Genomic DNA, 18021 nt, shown 5'->3' with positions numbered 1-18021 from the left:
GTATTTTATTCATGAAGACTACTTAAATAATATTTACAACAACTTTATGGGCACATATATGTACATTTGTACATCAAGGTATTTTTGGAAAGAAAAGACCAAATAAATCCTGGGTTATAATTTTATCACTCCTAAATTCTCCTTATTTTTAAAAAACAGTAAAGATAATTTAAGTATACTATTTTCTAAAATGTCCTAATCAACTTGTAGCATAGTAAAACTGAGTTGCCACCATACTGACTTAGGAATTTTAAAGGGTAGCAAATATTTTAGAAACTTAAAACACACGTTTTCTGTTGAAATTTTACATTTGCTTAGAATACAAAAGAACAAAACAGATGGAATTTCATTTTCTGCTTGCTGAAGGTATTTGGGTAAACCTAGCTTTTAAGATGGTCTTCTTTCAAAGATTTTTAAGAAGTTTCTGAAAGGGTACTGGCAACAAACCCTTTTAAAAGCTGACTTGTCAATTTCATGTCCCTTGATTTTGAAGAGACTTATCTTAGATTTCCTTTTGAAATACTTCTTCCAAATTTTCTAACCATGGTTGGCTTTACTTTATGGATGTTTCTTTTATATTCTAGAGAAGAAATAAAAAGATATATAAATATGGTAAAAGTATCATTCAAAAAGAATTTTCATCATTCGTTAAACTTCACAGCTGTTAATTAACCTGATTTAAAACAGAACACCAACAAAGAAACATTAATATCCTTGGTTTTAAAGAAGAAATTCATTTCTCCACATTGTAAACTGAACTTTTAGTGCGCATGTACGTACACCCCTTCCCCTGCCCCAAAGCTATTGAGTGAAGTCAGTGAATAAACTACCACATTTACTTCTGTTCTTGAACTAAGGAAAGACTACTTCTGTGAACATTGCTCCCTTTCTTTTGTGCATCATCAATTTTTGTTTTTCCTTCTTTGGATTATTTCCCTAGGACTTTCAAACTTCCAAATTTTTCCAATTTAGAAGTATCATTTGAGTCCAGTACTTCTTAACGTGCTGATCCTGATCCCATAGCTCTTTTTCCTTTCACAGCTACCTCTAAAATGTGTTCCATCTACATATGTCCACTCTTCTGGTTCTTCTTCAGTGTTCACAATGATTCTCTACTCAACAAAGTGTTGTTACAAAAGGGGGCCACTGACTTCTTTATGGGTCTGTCTAATCTCTTATCCATTTTCTTGATCACATTAGGTTTTAGTTTTAGGGGCACATATTCTCTTGACACTATTTCTTATTTCTCTAAATGCTCAGTAAACAGAGTTTCCTTCTTTCCCACTAATGTTCCTTATTTTTTTCTTTTTAATTTGTACACTGTTAGTTGGAGTCAGTTGAATACATTCTAAGGAAGGCAGCCCCAGTTCTCTTTTACTTTTCTAGTAATTCCTGATGTGTATTTGGCCATTTTCACTTGGATATCCTAATGTACATAAACCATTATCTTCCCTTAAACTAATACCTTTTTCTAAGTGCTCCATTATCCTTAACAAGACATAATCTTTCCTCTTTGGCAAGTACTGTAGTTTAGTATTCTCTCCTACTGTTTTCTCTATAGATTATTCATCTCTCTTTACATATAAGATATTTGATGCATTTTATACTATTCTTAGAAAATAAGCATATTAGGAAACCTAAGTCTCTATTATTTGAGAATTATCATAAATTTATTATTTGGTTGCAGGATTATGACTTCCTGGAGAACTTTTTCAGAAGACCAATGGGACAGTACATATCTACAACAACTGCATATACACAATGTTAAGCATTATTAAATATGGCATGTTGAACCAAATAATCATAGTAAATTCTTCTTTTCAGGACTTCATTGCTTAATTTTTAAATCTGCACGAAAGACATTTCTACTGAGCTTAAGGTAAACAACTGCCACTGGGCACCACAAGAAGTAAGGATTTATCAATGCCGCTTGGCAAAGCTATTGAGAAATTTTATATTACTCTAATGAAAAAGAATTGACAGAAAAAATTAATAATAGTTTTCATGTTATTCTTAGACATACTCGTTATCTCATGAAACCCCTTTAAATTCCAAGTGCTATAATTATAAGTTCCTTTAGAGAAGAACAAAACTGGGTCTTAATGATCTTTATATTCATCACAGAACCTAGCACATAGTGACTGCATAGTAAATAAATACTTCCTGATTGAAGTCTTAGGAACTACAGTGTCAGAGAAACATAGGTCTGGACACAAAGGCCTAGAAATTGGTGGGTGCTATATACCTCTAGTTTCACTGAAGATGTTTCCTTACCATGGACTCATGTCACCTCCATATGCAATTGAGAGGATGTAATCACCACCATCAGCATTTTTTTTCAACTTGCTAATTGGAGTTAAAATATGCTTGTAACTAGGTATAGAATGGAACCTCACAATAATTGTACAAATGAATCAGAGGCCAAATTATTAAAAATAAGAGGCTAAGAGAAAAATTTCAAGTGGATATATAGTTTATCTGTAAAATATACTTAATCACTAACCTAGTAAATAACATAGTTAATTATTTCAATTATTAGTTAAATTATTTACCCACTCTTCTGCAATACGAGGCAGTATGGATAACAAAAAGGGTACAGAATATAGAGTTAGGAGATCCAGTTTTGGGTTCTGGCTCCATCATGAAATATCTCTGTGATCTTGGGTGAGCATGTTTTCTATTTTGCGTCTTAAGTTTCCTTATCTATAACAGGGATAACCACACTCACTATGTACAATAATAAAGGTGATGAGTACATAAAAGGAGACTCTCATGAAAACACTGTAAAAATATGTAAAGTACTATACATATGTTAGTTAATCATGTTATTAAATATCAGAATGAGAGCTGAGACATACCCATTGTTGGTCTGTTTTCTTGGACGTGCTTAACACTTGAATTATCTTGGTGAACACGCTTGGCAGATCCAGAATTTACCTCAGCACTTAGTGAGGTATTTGATGTAGGGCTTCAAGGGAAAAGTTGTATTTTAGTAAAGTCTTTTTTTGTATCTCTAAGTTCAAATACATATTCTACATTCAATAATGATTAAAGAAAAAGTGAAATACTAAAATATTAAGTTGTAAAATCCCATAGAAGTAATTGGAGATACTAAATAAATTTTTGGCTCATAGGGAAGTTTAGCAGTGTGTGATTTTAATGACGTTTATTCAAATTGGAGATTATGAGTAGAGGTGTATGTCACAATTCTTTAACAGAACATTTCAGGGTGCTGTGCTGGACTGCATGCAAGCACTGTTATTCAAAGTGTAGAGATAAGGAGCACATTGCAAGAGGTGAAAAACTAATCTCAGATTACAAAATCCCTAATCTGGGGAATATGAACAGGTGAGATTGTTTGCAAACCTTGTTTTTAAATCAAAGCATGGTAATAGAATGAGAATCTCTCTCTGATTATTGCAATTATAGAAAGTGAAATTAAAAGAATGACCTATTTTCATTTGTTTTGTCTTCAAAAATTTACATCACTCTCATGTTATTAATGGGTCAAATTTCTAACTCAATTTGAGTTGACATATTACTGAACACCTATTGTGGCCTCATGTCACAGGATATACAAGTGAGTAAGGCACAAACAACCCATGTGCTGAAAACTTACATAATAGATATATGGTGGGATGGGGGAAAAATAGGACAAATACACAAAATAATACAAGGCAGAGTTAAAAAACAGCACCACACGTTTTCAAACTACAAGAAGCCGCAGGTTCCTGAGTTTAGAAGAAGAAAGAAAAATGGAAGATTTTGTGGATGAGATGAGATTGATCTGGGTCCTGAAAAATAGCAATCCAACCCTTCCCAGTCCTACAGAGGATCAAGTTTTAGCAGGTAGGGTTGGAGGTCAAAGTGGCAGATGAACATCCCTTTCCACACTGATTCAAATAAGCTAATTTTAGGAAATTTCTGGCTAGTCAAGATATTATATACCATTTTACAAATTGATATTAATTTGCTTGTCAGTTGGATTAACAATTGGAGGCTTCCCTTTATGGCAACAACTTGTTCTGGCAATCCTAAACCTGTGGTAAAGTGATGTGGGTTTATGTTTGTGGAACAGGAGAATATGGGTTATATGCTCATTGAAACTAGTCAGAAATGGCAATTTAATATGTTAGCAAAGAAAAATGGGTATAAGCACAGTGAATGCTGGGAAAAATAAGTCAACCTATGTATCTAAATTTTCTAGAGCCTGTAAGAGAAATGATTATGGTGTTCATAATGATGATTTTGCCAGCTCTGCTCAAGAATGCAAATATCTTCCCAAAATGGTTACAGAGAAGTACTTGTGTTATGAAAGTAAACAAATTCAGTTGTAGAAATTTTCTATTCACAAATGGTGCAAAATAAACTAAGTTACTATAAATCTATTTTGGATACTAAAACACACAGTTTTGATTATATATATATATATATATATATATATATCAAATATATATATATATCAAATATATATATATATTTGATATATATATATATATATATATATATATATATATATCAGCTGTCTAAGGCAAAAATTCTTTTTGGGTCATTTGGTGATTTTAATGTCTTCAAGTGTAAAGATCAATGTCACTGGTTACTTTCGATGAGGGTTGTTTTCCCTGCAGTATATCTTAAGGTTTTCTTTATTATTTTATGGTATGATTCTTCACTTTGGTTAGTTCTAAGACCTTTGTTTTCACTCACAGATTATTTTTATTTGAAAATCGGGGTTTTGAGTAAATCTATTTGAATAAAACTCACATTTCTAGGAATGAAATCAAAGCCTAATCAAATAAGTTATGTATTTATATATAAGTAAAACACACTCAAACATTTTTAGGATTTAGGTAACATAGTCAACTAATAAAATATTTAACATTTGTTATAAATTTGTTAGATTTATATTAGATCACAAAATAAAAAGACCTAAAATTGGTATGGGTACAAATTCAAATTATTTTAAAGACTGTTTTGAGAAGAAACCTACAGAATCTTCTAGTTGTATGCCAAATGTATTTCCATAACTATTAATAAAAGTTAAGATTAGTCTTTTGTTCCCTTACATAGGTATAATATATTTGCTTGATAAACATAATGCATCTCATATTCTTTCAGTGGAGATAATTTCTAGTTGGAATCATAGACATTTTTCAAAATAAACCAAAAATGTATGTAGGTGTGAGACCACTTTTGAGTGCCAAGAAAGACTGTGGAACAAACAAAAAACCAACCAACGAAACAGACACAAAGCAAACAAAACCCCAAATTAATAAATATAATTTATAAGAAAAAATTTACATATATATTTGGTAAATTGATGCATTTAGTTAAAATAGTCTGTTACAGTCATTATATAAATTGAAATGATTACACATCTGATATTCTCAATTTCAGTAGTTACTAAAAAATTCAGTCTGGTAGGTTTCTGGAATATCCAGTGCTTCTAGATGCTAATTTATTTTTTTTTCTTTTGAGAGAAAAACTGATAAAAAAGAAAAAAGTAATTATATACATGGAGCTGTTCCTCATTTTTAAAAACCATAACAAAATATACACACACCTAAATATGTACATAAAGCTGTTAAGTGGAAAATACCAGAGTCCATTACTCTCAAGCTCATGTAGATTTAATTGGGGGAAAGGAAGATTCTTTTAAAAAGTAATTATGTACATTTCTAGCATTAATCTCTTTTAACCTTAGTTAATGGCAGGATCTAATTATTGGTACCAGAGGGAATGTAACAGAGCAATTAATAGGCTATGAGAAATCTTACTTTCTTTAGTTGTCCTTTAATATTATTTCGGAAGCCCTTTAACTCATCTAAACCCACTCCAAATACACAATTTACATACCAGGACATTTCTTGAAAAATCATTTGGTTTTGATAATGACTATGTTTACATTTAAAAGTTATTCTTAGCTTTTGCTAAGAAGCAAAAAACTTTTGCTACATCTTAGTTACAACAGCAGAGCATGTTACCAGTGAAGAACAAGAAAAGTCCCCAGCATTAATTAAAGAAAAGAGTAACATGACTCACAAAATGAAAATTAGTGACAAGATGGATAAAACAGATGATGGTGGTTAGCTAGGCTAAGTGACTGATTCCCATATACGACTAATGGTACAATTCAAATTTGTGACACAGCAAAATACAAAACTGTAAATGTCATGGATAGTCAGAGACATTCAGGAAAAATCAACCCATGAATTTTAAACATAAACATTTCAAGACTCTGCTGGTACTTTGGACAGATGCTAAATGCAACTATGAGATGATACTCTATGTGGCACAAACAAATAGGCTGTTTGCAAATTTGTTAGCACTAGCCCGGATGATAACACATCCATGGTGGAATATACGAAACTTAAAAAAGAGTTATCTTAAGATCGTATGCTCTTCTCTCCATAATCACGTTAAAGAAAAAGAGGTAAAGCAAGTCAAATCCATTTTACAATTTAACCATTCACTGTATCTTGTCATTGCATTCTATGTTACAGGATATAAAGACTATATAATGGGCTTCATGTCATATAACTCAATATATTTAAGACTTTTTTCCTTGTCTTTAATTTTTAGCTGTTTTACTGCTATGTACCTAGGTATGTTTCTCTTTGTATTAATGCTGCTTGCAGTTTGCATTGCTTCTCAAACCTGTGATTTGCCTACTTTGGTCAGTTTTGGAAAATTATTAGCCAGCATCTTCTCAAATACTGTTTTTTCCCATTCTTTTTCTCACTTCTTTCTGGGACTCAAAATACACATAGGCTAGACCTTTTTAATTGTGTCCCATATGCCTCTTTTTGCTCTTCTCTATATTTTTCTTTTTATACTTTTGCAATTGGTTTGAATATTTTTCTATTAACCTATCTTACAGTTCACTAAACTTTCTTCTGCCATGCGTAATCTGTTAAACTGATTTGAGTTTGCAATTTCAGTATATTCTATTTTTCAGTTCTAGAATATCCATTTGATTCATTTTAATAGAATCCAGTTCTCTGGGAAAGTATCATCTATTTTATTGAACTTAATCACAATTAAAATTTTAAAGTCCCTATCTGATAATCTCAATATCTGTATCACTGCTTCTCTAATTTGTTTTTTTCTCTTGATTTTCAGTCATTTCATCCTGTTTCCCGGCATTCTTGGTAACTATTGCTTAAGTGTTAAACACTGCATATGAAAAACTGTAGAGGCTGGAGGTGGTATATTCTTCAGAGATGATTTAATTTTCTTCTGGCAAGTAGGCAGAATAGAGATAGATCACCTTGATCCAAAAAGGGATTGAACTGGTCAAAGGTCTGTTTCAGGCTTTCAAGAACCAGTCTATTTCCAGTTTGCCCTACTCCTAACTAAAGCATAGGCCTTCAAAGATTTCAAATAAAACCCTGGGCATTTAACAGGGTCTTTTCTCCATGATGATCCCAAACAACCATTTTAGTGTCCCGGTCCCATGAGAAGGTCAAAACTCTGCTTATTACTTTAGCTTCTTGGCAGCCACTTTTAGTTGGTTTTGTGGCCTCTTATTCCACAGAGTTTAGAAATTGGCCAATACCTTGAGGGCAAAAGCTACATAGATTTTGTTTCCCTAGCTCAGTGAGATGTTGATAGCTATAGGCTTCCATTTTTTGCTTGACCTCTATATTTGATGCCACGAACTGGCAAATGCTAAATGGAAAAAAGAGGCAGAGAAGGTCTCGTTCGCCACAACTTGTTTTCCTTTCCTCTGGGATCTTAGGCCCTCAAGTCCTGGCTGTGTTGGTTGTTCCCGAGTGCCTTCAAGCAGCTGTTGAATTTTATCAGCTTTTATAATTGTTCCTGATGGAAAGCTTTGTGTGATACAAGCTACAATGTCATAGCCAGAAACAGAAGTCTATTCACTCATCACATTTTAGTCATATATCAAAATCCATTAAAATAATATAATTTTAGGACTGAAGAAATTCAGTAATGTCTGAAGGGAGAAATACCAAATGAGTAAAAATTGTCAACAGAAGAAAACTTAAAATTAAATGACCTTTTTGAAGGCCAGAAGACTCTTAAATTTATTTTTAATAATCTGAAATATGGAATACTTTATACAAATATCAAGTGAAATATTTGGGCTTTATCAAGATCTCCTTTTGATAATATAAAACTAGTGCTGGGACTGCCCTGGTGGCGCAGTGGCTAAGAATCAGCCTGCCAATGCAGGCGACACGGGTTTGAGCCCTGGTCCGGGAAGATCCCACATGCCACGGAGCAACTAAGCCCGTGCACCACATCTACTGAGCCTGCACTCTAGAACCCATGAGCCATGACTACTGAGCCAGTGTGCCACAACTCCTGAAGCCTGTGCACCTAGATCCCATACTCCGCAGCAAGAGAAGTCACTGCAATGAGAAGCCCGCGCACTGCAAAGAAGAGCAGCATAAGCCCGCACACAGTAACAAAGACCCAGTGCAGCCAAAAATAAATAAATTAAAAATAAATAAATAAATAAATAAATAAATAAAACTAGTGCTGCATTCAGAGCAGTTTACTATACGTATGCTTAAATGTGAATTGACGGTCTAATTACAAGAAATAAAAAGAGCTGTAGGAAACAAAGTATAAAGATGATCTTATATAAGTATAAAGCCTGAACCAGTTTATGTTTAAATGTACCTTGTTAGTTTCCGTTTCCTTTTGGCAGCAGCAGTCATTGCCATGTAGGATGGTACTATGCTTGATATAGGCAGAGAATGTTTAGTTGAGAATGAAGAAGGGGCAAGCCTGTATATTAAATAACGAAAAATAAAAAGAGTAATTTTGATTTGTACTATGGATAAAAAAGGGGGCATACACTTCCATAATTAGAACATCATTTTGTCTTAATACATAAAGGAAAACATTATTCAATACTATAAACTTCCCTTGATTGCCTGGGGTTTTCTTTTCTCTTTTTAAAACCATAGATAGATTTCTGCATTCCCACAGCATAGAAAGGTGAAGGTATCATTCTTCCCATATTTAGATTCATTGTGAATATACATATTAAGTGAGAAGGATATGTTTTTGCTTGGATGACATGCAGTCAACCATACCTTAGACTTACGACTATTTCAGAGTGAGATGAGGTTTGCTAAACATCAATAGAAACTGTGGTATTTCCTTTAGTGAAGATAGTAACAAATAATAATAAACAATTGGTAATCATCCATTGATGGCTTGTAACATCTTAACTCTGGAGTATGAAGAACAAACTAAATATATCTTAAGGTCTCCTCTAGCCTAACAAGGGTCAATCAACTTAAGTTTTAAAATTAAAGACTTCACAATATTGTGTTAATGGATTAATATTTAGAGAGAAAGACAATTAAAATTTAATGAAGGTAAAAACACGTACTTTTGTAATCAAGATAGCATACTTCATCTATGAAACAGATCTTAAACACAGCTAAAGAGGAAAAAGAAAGCTAATAGTTTAAAGGCTATGTAAATAAAACAAAAGAAGAATTGGCAAATAGTCCTGTGTACCTTTGTAAAATGTTGTTGTTTGGTAGTGATTCTTGTTCAGGTAATTTACTTTTCAAGCTCTTGGTGTCTTCACATATAATAAATGTAGACTCCAAATCCTCCTCGCCATATTCTTTTCTCTTGCTGAGAGGGATATCTACTTCACACAACATTTTTAGAGAATTATCACTGTTTGTATTTGAGTTGATGGCCTGAAAACTGGTAGTATGTGATGATGATTTTAATAAGGTCACTGAAGATGGATATTGAGAAGTTTTTCTACAGTCTTCTGGAGTATACACAATGGGTTGAAGTTCTCTGCTGAGGGAATCATTGAGCTGCATATTTTCAGACAGTGTAGATTTTGGGGGATGTTTTGCTTTCAAGGGAGAAGGCATTAATTTTCTTCGGATTCTTTTTTGTGGAGGAATTTTAAGCAGATTAGATTCACTCGAAGATGTGCCTATTCAACAAAATTAAAAAGAAGTTCAATAATGTTGCCTAAATAGTTTTCCAATAACCGTACCAGTTAAGAGAAGGAAAAAAAAACCTAATAATAAGTATATTTTCTGCCAAATTGATAAAAATTTAAAAGAAAATAAGTTGGAAAGAAAAAAAGTTATTGCTAATAACGTTAAAGTTAATAAACTCATTATAAAGAAATTCTACAACAGAAAATAGATACTAAGTAGCTAATATCAATATTAATTTATAGATACAGCTATCTTGAGATACTGGGCAATTATGAAAATAAACTGCATCCAGTAAATGTATACATTTCTCTAAGGATCTGTACTTGACCCTCTTATTCTATACTCATTTCTTTTCTTTTTCTTTTTTAAATTGAAGTATAGTTGGTTTACAACATTGTTAGTTTCTGGTGTACAGCAAATTGATTCAGTTTTATATATATATTCTTTTTCGGATTCTTTTCCATTATAGTTTATTATAAGACATTGAATATAGTTACCTGTGCTATACAGTAGGACCTTGTTGTTCACCTATTTTACATACAGTAGTTTTTAATCTGCTAATCTCAAACTCCTAATTTATCCCTACCCCTCCTTTCCCCTTTGGTAACCATAAATGTGTTTTTTATGTCTGGGAGTCTTTCTGTTTTGTAAATAAGTTCATTTGTATCTTTTTTCTTATATTCCACATTTAAGTGGTATCATATGATATTTGTCTTTCTCTGACTTACTTCACTTAGTATGATAATCTCTAAGTCCATCCATGTTGCTGAAAATGGCATTATCTCATTCTTTTTTCATGGCGATACACTCGCGTTTCTAATTATTCTCTTGCCACTACCTTCTCAGCCACGTGCGTCCCACATAACTAGATTTTTACCTTTTCCTTGATTTTCCCAATCTTCACCAATCCTGCATCTTTTACACTTACAGTTAAAACATAATTCTGATCATGTCATTCTCCTGATTAAAGATGTTTAGTAAGCTTTAAACAGAAACATAATGTCCAGAGATTTTTAGTAGGGGAATTCTTGTTCCTTGCTCCAAAATTAAGAGACAAATTGTTTTGTTTGAACTTGAGTGTGAACTCCCACAATACTAGACATGCTTAAATATTTAAGTACATAAAGATTTCTCACTTTCTTTTAGTGTACAAAATAATGACTTGATTACATACATAACAATAATCTTGATCAGCTCCAGTGTACTTATGCTGCATTTTTTAATTAATATATTTTTTTCCTGCTTTGCCTATTTCATTCTGGTAAACTTCATGGTGCCTGACACAAAGTAACTCTGCTTGGAGTGTGCTGTCCAGGGAAGAAACTATAATGTGTATTTCTCACCATGTTTTCAAATCAGGCAGTAAAATTCCCAACTGATGTTATATTTGCTTTACAATATAATAATAACTTAAGTAACACTGAAAGCTGAATAAAATAAGTGCTATGTATTTCAATAAAGCAATTCAAACTTTCAACCAAGTTAGAAAATACATTTATAACAATCAGCAACAGTACATGCATTATTCTTATTACATTAGTTGACAGTAGACTCTGCTGTGGCTAGGTTGACAATTACCCTCTAGGAAATACAATTTAAAAACAGGAAGAAAAATATCTCTGTTCTACTAAGGAATTTTACTTTTCTGAGAACTAGATAAATGAGATCCAGATCTTAAAATAATTTTCCACTCCCTTTAACATGACATTTGTCAAATTTTCCATTACCAGATATTTTTATACTAATGCTGCAGTGTAAAGACAGTAACTTTTCTCCACTGTGCTGCTACCACCAATTTGGTGGCTATTAATAGCTGGAAGATTAACTTCTTTTCCCAGGAGAGGGAGCAGGGGTATGTAGAGGATAGAAAACTATATCGAGGATAGAAAACTGAATTGGGAGTCAGGAGACTTGGATTCTATTTCTGGCTTCACCAACAACTCACTGAGTGACCTTGGGCAACTCACTTAAGCAGTGTGGGCATTAATACCCCCTAGAAAAAAGTGGATACTATCTTTCTATGTACAGGGATTTTCTAGAATTAGATAATATCTATAAAATATTTAGGGCTCAAGGAAAGGCTCTAGAAATATAGGCTTCAACTGTTAGCATTATGACGTTCACAGGGTAAGCTGTAATTTACTTTCCAGTATTCCATCAATACCCAGCACACCATTATCACCAAAAGAATATGTTTCAAACAATATATTGTTTGAATATATTTCACTTTCAGTTTATCAGATATCCAGTTTATCAAGGCTGATGATAAACTGTAATATAAACCAAAGGTACTGTTAAAGCAGGCATACCTAAGTGTTATTTGAACATGCAGGCGTTGTAACAACATTCTAAAATTTAGAACACAATGGACCATGAAATCTCAAGGGATAAGGATTATCCAGAGTAACTATTTTTCTTGTGCATATCTACAGCGGGATAATCTCTGGAGTGGCAGTGGGCAAATTCCCATGATGGTGGACCATGTCTTCTCTATTGTTTATAAACAGCATGAAAAGGGGGGGGGGTTCTTCCATAACACACCAAAAAAAAAAAAATCTACCTGTTCTTTGGGATAATCTAAACATACATCCAATATCAAATTTTGATATGATCAGACTAAGTAACAGTTTGCAGTAAAAGCAATAGTAATCTTACAATGACATTCTCTTTAGCTATAATTCTGCTCTCCTGATAGGATATGATAACTTGACGGAGAAACATGAAGATGTGGCCGATAACGGACTCACATACCACTGTTTTACTGGATCTGAAAGGAGAGATGCTACAGACACACAGCATGTACAAAATACAAATCCAGGGGGTTCTTTTCTTTCTATCCTCTCAATTATTAAGTACAGGTAAAATAAAAAGAGAGCAGAAAATAGATGGTCAATTCAGAACTACTTAGGCTGACTAGTTGCTAAGAAAGGTTCGGAAGATAATCAGAGCAAAATAAGATTTAAAGGCTTAAATAAAAATTAGACAGTCAATTCACTGTAACTCTAAGGGGATAATGACTCCATTTATTCCTGAAGACTAAAAGAGCATGATAAACAACATCAAATTTCATTTTGAATACAACATCCAGAATATATAAATACAACTATATAATAAATAGTCATTCCCCTTTAGTTAGGCAAGAATACTTTAAGTGGGTATGGCAAACTGGAGGGTGCTGGATTAGAGGCTACAACAACCACTGGATATGCTAGGTCTATGTCTATAAAAGAGATCTGCTGTACTTTTCCATTAGAGGATGTGCAGTAACTTTCCAGAAAAGCAGGCTTGGGGAGTCTGTATTTTCCCCTGATTCAGCCTGGGAAAATACTATCTAACAAGATTCTGTAATTCTTTGGCCTACAGAGTGGAAATGACAAAGAAGGAACCTGGAGGAAGATTATAATTCCTTTAAAAAGGGCCCATAAAATGAGAAAAGGAATCATGTAGTTAAGGACTTTCAGAACAAGGGACTCTAATAGGTAATGGTAGTCAATGAAATACCTCAGCAATAGAGGTGCCACACAGGAGGTGACAGGACATTAAAAATGCATTGTTGTAAGGTAAGCTCTTATAAATTGGGATGGAAAAGATTGGCAGCTGCTCGGGAGGATAGCAAGTCTTCTCTCCAGGGTCTCTCCATCTAAAGAGCCAGCCTACCACATCATATACTAAGGATAGAAGGTAGCAGGTATCCTATGTTCCGAAAAATTTTGTTATTTCTAGACCATGTCTTGGAACTTTAATTCTCCAACACAGTGTAGGTATACTGCATTTCTATTGCTCTGAAGTGGTTATGATCCATGGTTATGTGAATATGACTTGTTGAAATTCATGTCCAAATAATAACAATAACCATAACGTCGAGATCTTTAAAAGAAGTTACTACTATTATTTTCAATATGGTATCAACGTTTATTTGATTAATGAAAAAAAAAGGCTGTAGTCAGCTATGGAACAAGAAAAACAACCTAAGAGGACTGCATGTGCATAAAAAGATTCACTGTTTGTTCATTCATCTAGTATTAAGCACTGCCATGTTCCAGACCTTTTCTAGGTATTGAGAATATAGCAGCAAACAGAACAGTTAAGAATTTACATTTCTTAGGGGAGAAGGCAGAAAAATAAATTATCTTAATATGTTAATAATGATATATAAGTTGTAAAGACAGTAAGACAGAAACGTGGAGTAGAGGGTGATGGGAGATAGGAGGGGTGTGATTTATGATGGCCAGGGAAGGTGATTCTAAGAATGGTATATGTGATCTGAGACTTGAATGGCTATGAAGGAGTCAGGCCTACAAAGATCTGGGGAAAGAGGTAGAGGAAACAGGAAGCACAAGACCCAGTGGCAACAATAAATTTGTTGAGCTCAAGGAAACGAGAGAAGGCTAGTGTGATTGAAGTGTAGTGAGTTAGAGGGAGAGAAGAAATGAGAAGCTAGAGATATTGAAAGAGGCCAGCCTGTGTTAGGATATATGGATAAGATAAGGGCTTGGATTTATTTCAAGTGCAAAGGGATATCTGTGGAGGATTCTAAGCATGGTTATGATGTGATCTGGTTTACATTTTAAAAAAAGATTGCTTTGCTTACTGTGTGGAGAAGAGAATATGAATGGGTAAGAGAGGAAACAAGGAACAAGAACAGTAACAAGACTATTGCTATAGCTCAGGCAAGAAATAACAAGAGCTTGGACTCGAGTGGTAGTAGTAGTGATAGATGTGGGAAGGGTGTGGTAATCAAATAATTAGATAAAAATTATATAAAGTAAATCCAGAATGTATGTAGTAACATACATAGGTGTGATTAGGTGTCTGACAATCAGGAATAAAGATAAGGAGTTCACACAAAGGAGTAGTATATATTAATTTTATACCATTTAACAGAAATTGAAAACTTTCCATAAAACCATGAACCATTTGACATGCACAATTACAGAAAAGTTCAAAAGGTCCTAAATATCATCCCTCAAATTTGGCATTCTCTTCTTACTGACATTCCCTGCTCCCAGCCCCCACTCATCAGGCTTGAAGTCCTGTCCCCTTGAGGAGCTCTGATCCAAGTGAATTCAGGTGTCTTAAAACCTGCTTCCTCCCCTCTCTGGTCTGGATACTCATGGACTTGAGGCAGCAGGTGCTCTTTGGGGCTTGAGGATATGAGTTCTTAGTTAGAGATGATGGGTGTTATTATCATGCTGGGGTAGGGAAAAGGAAGGAAGGAGAGTGAGGCTAAGTAGGAAATGGTTCTAGAACAAGGGTGGCAGACAGAAGAAAATTTATTGAAAATGGATTTTGGCTCCTAGGAAGTTGTACAAAAAGTAATGTGAGGGGAAGATATAAGTTAATAGAGTGATGGGAAAAGGCATCTCCTTTTAGGTCAGGCACTCTACTTTCTCATCTCTAAACACCCTCAAACAATTGAAACATTTATCTTCACTTCCAGACATAGACATACTGCGATTTCAGACACAAGCGCTGACTGCTTCACTCCCAATATCTTGTTAATTATCTTGCACATTCAATTCCTTAAAAAGGAGCCAATGCATTTAAAATCCATGTTTAGCGAAGCCTTGAAAATGAAAAACCTGGTCTTGTAGTGAATGCATTAATCAAGTAATATATGATATACATGATATTAGAACCTTTTCTTTTTGGTAGGGGCAGAAGATAGAAAGGCACTGAATACTTAAACTTCTCACTAGAAGATCCAGTCCTTGGTTGGCTCCGCCTTAAATGTCTCGCCTTAGAAACACCCGTAGTACAAGAAGAGATATGAAGGTTAACTTTGTAAAAGAAAACCAGTTTTAACCAAGGTGGTAATCTGAGTAGGGGTATGTAGCTCCCCTTCCAGATTCCCTTTAAAATGACCATATAATAGAAATAGGAGAAAACTTGCTCTAATGTTGGTAATAAGAGAAAAGAGTATCATCTGCACACCAGGACAGTAGAGGACCTTATGAGAAATATTGTGTAGCTAGAACTGGAAAAAAGGAAGGCATAGAGAGAATAACTTATAATTTCCCCACTTCATCCTTCATATTTTACAGATTATCTGATAATTTGGGAAAATGTCCCATGAAATGAAGCAGTAAAGAAATTTAAATACAGCATGATCCCAATTTTGAACAAAAACAAAAACCCCATCAAAACCAAATCAAAGCATGTACATACAGACCCCATGAGCGAAAAGAGGGGAAAAGTCACAGGAAACAGAGCAGAAGGAAATATGGCTCATTAGCTGAAAGACCTAACTATGTACACAGAACACAACCAGGGTCACCAGATATTTGAGAGTATGTCTTTCAACATGATCATCAAGACATATGACTACACACAGGAAAAAAAAGTGAGAGGAAATAAATGAGTATATTAGGATAACCATAATTAATCTCTTCTGAGAAATGAGAAATTATTACATTCATGAAGCAAAACCAAAGTGCTATAAGAAGAAACACTGAATTATAAGAAAGAGTTCTTAGAAATTTAAAATGAGAGGAAAAAAAATAAAAGGTTCTAAGATAAAGTGGAAGACACCTCCTAGAAAGAAGAACAAACAAACCAAAATAGGTAAATACTAGAAAACAGATAATAGAATTAGAGGATCAATCCAGAAGATCCAACATCAGAATAATAAGTGTTCCAAAGACAGAACAGAAAGAAGGGCAGAAACATATTATGGAGGTTTATGTATGTAAGCACGTGGAAGTGCTTGAATACATATGTGAAAATTTCTCAGAGTGAAAGAATAAAGGTTTCCAGAGCAAAAGGTCCACAAACTGTTTAGCGTAATGAACTTAAAAAAGACTAACACCAAGGTACAGCATTGTGACATTTCAGAATACCAAGGATCCCAAAATCTTCCTGGGAGAAAAAGTCCCACACAAAGTATGCAGAATAAAAATGGCATGACAGTTAATGGCAACACTGGAATCTAGAAATCAATGGAGCAATGGCTTCACAGTTCTTAGAAAAATCATTTCCAATCTGGAATTCCATACCTAGTCAATCAGAAAATAAAAATATTGCTGTACATCCAAGGTCTAAAAAAATTTTACTTCCTATGCACCCATTCTCCAGAATTTATTGGAGGATGTACTTCCGTAGAATAAAGGGGGACAACAAGAAAGATGGGAAAAAATGCAAATACTACATACAGAAACCATAAAGCTGTACAAGAAAGAGAATTTATACACTTCTTAGCTCAACAGAGAATGATATTTACTTGATAACACTCTAGAGATTTATATTTAAAAAGGTGAAAAACTGTTTTGGCAAAAAAGGGGGAGAGGAGGAAATGTATACACATTGTAAAGGAGTTAAATCCTTTAAAATAAAATGAAATAAAAGTAAGTAGATAATATCTAAAATTGGAAAAATATAAAGAAATAAGAATTAGCAGTATAAATTTGAAATTTAGAAATTAGGAGGAAAAATCAAAAGAAATAGCTAAAAGGTGAATAAGAATTGGGAGTGGGCAGCAATAGGGCAAGGAATACTTACACAAATATTATAGTACTTGCTAGCTTTCTAAATTATGTGCAGGTATTACTTTTATAAAAATATAAACTGAATTTTAAAAGGAGGTGGAGGTGAAGAGGGGGGAAAAAAGGAGGGGGCAGGGGGAGAGGGGAGAGACGGACAGACACACATACATGCACACACATGCAGAAGCTTTTAATGAAAAGAAAAATGGTTAAACTTTGGGGCTATAAAAGGAAAGAGCAGTCCAAAATCACATCTCTTGCTTGTCCTGGGATAGCTTTACCCCAAATCTGTGGACTCTGAGTGGGGTCAAACTAGTCAAAGCTATGAGTCTAACTGAAACATGCAAGCAGATAACATGAAGTGGAATTGGCAATCAAATAGAAGGGCAAAATGAACATTCTAGGCCTAGGGAAGGTGGGAAAGATCTTTTATTTAGCCCCATTCTCCACTGGCTTACCATCTCACTCTCCTACTTATGTTTTCCCTAGCATGCAACAAAAAGAAAGGCAGGACAGTTATCTACCTAGTAATTTAAAGAGGACCAATAAAAATGTGAATCAATCAGCAAAAATAAATCATTCAATAT

At 33.9% G+C, this 18021-nt stretch overlaps 1 protein-coding gene across 2 annotated transcripts in view; it reads right to left on the bottom strand.

Moving 5' to 3' along the window:
* Positions 1-497: 497 nt before the first annotated feature.
* KIF18A (kinesin family member 18A) overlaps positions 498-18021 on the bottom strand; it is a gene marked incomplete at both ends in the record, with an annotated part of 69061 nt that continues 51537 nt past the window's right edge. For both annotated transcript variants that reach the window (XM_079708338.1, XM_079708339.1), the window contains 4 exons: positions 498-580; positions 2859-2968; positions 8650-8757; positions 9502-9943. In XM_079708338.1, coding sequence (XP_079564464.1) covers positions 498-580; positions 2859-2968; positions 8650-8757; positions 9502-9943 — 743 coding nt within the window. The remainder of the gene's footprint in view (positions 581-2858; positions 2969-8649; positions 8758-9501; positions 9944-18021) is intronic.

Source organism: Hyperoodon ampullatus (genome assembly GCF_949752795.1).
Source record: "Hyperoodon ampullatus genome assembly, chromosome: 7".
Lineage (NCBI taxonomy): Eukaryota > Metazoa > Chordata > Mammalia > Artiodactyla > Ziphiidae > Hyperoodon > Hyperoodon ampullatus.
Note: the sequence above shows the minus strand (reverse complement) of the source record. Positions and strands in the feature narration are given on the sequence as shown.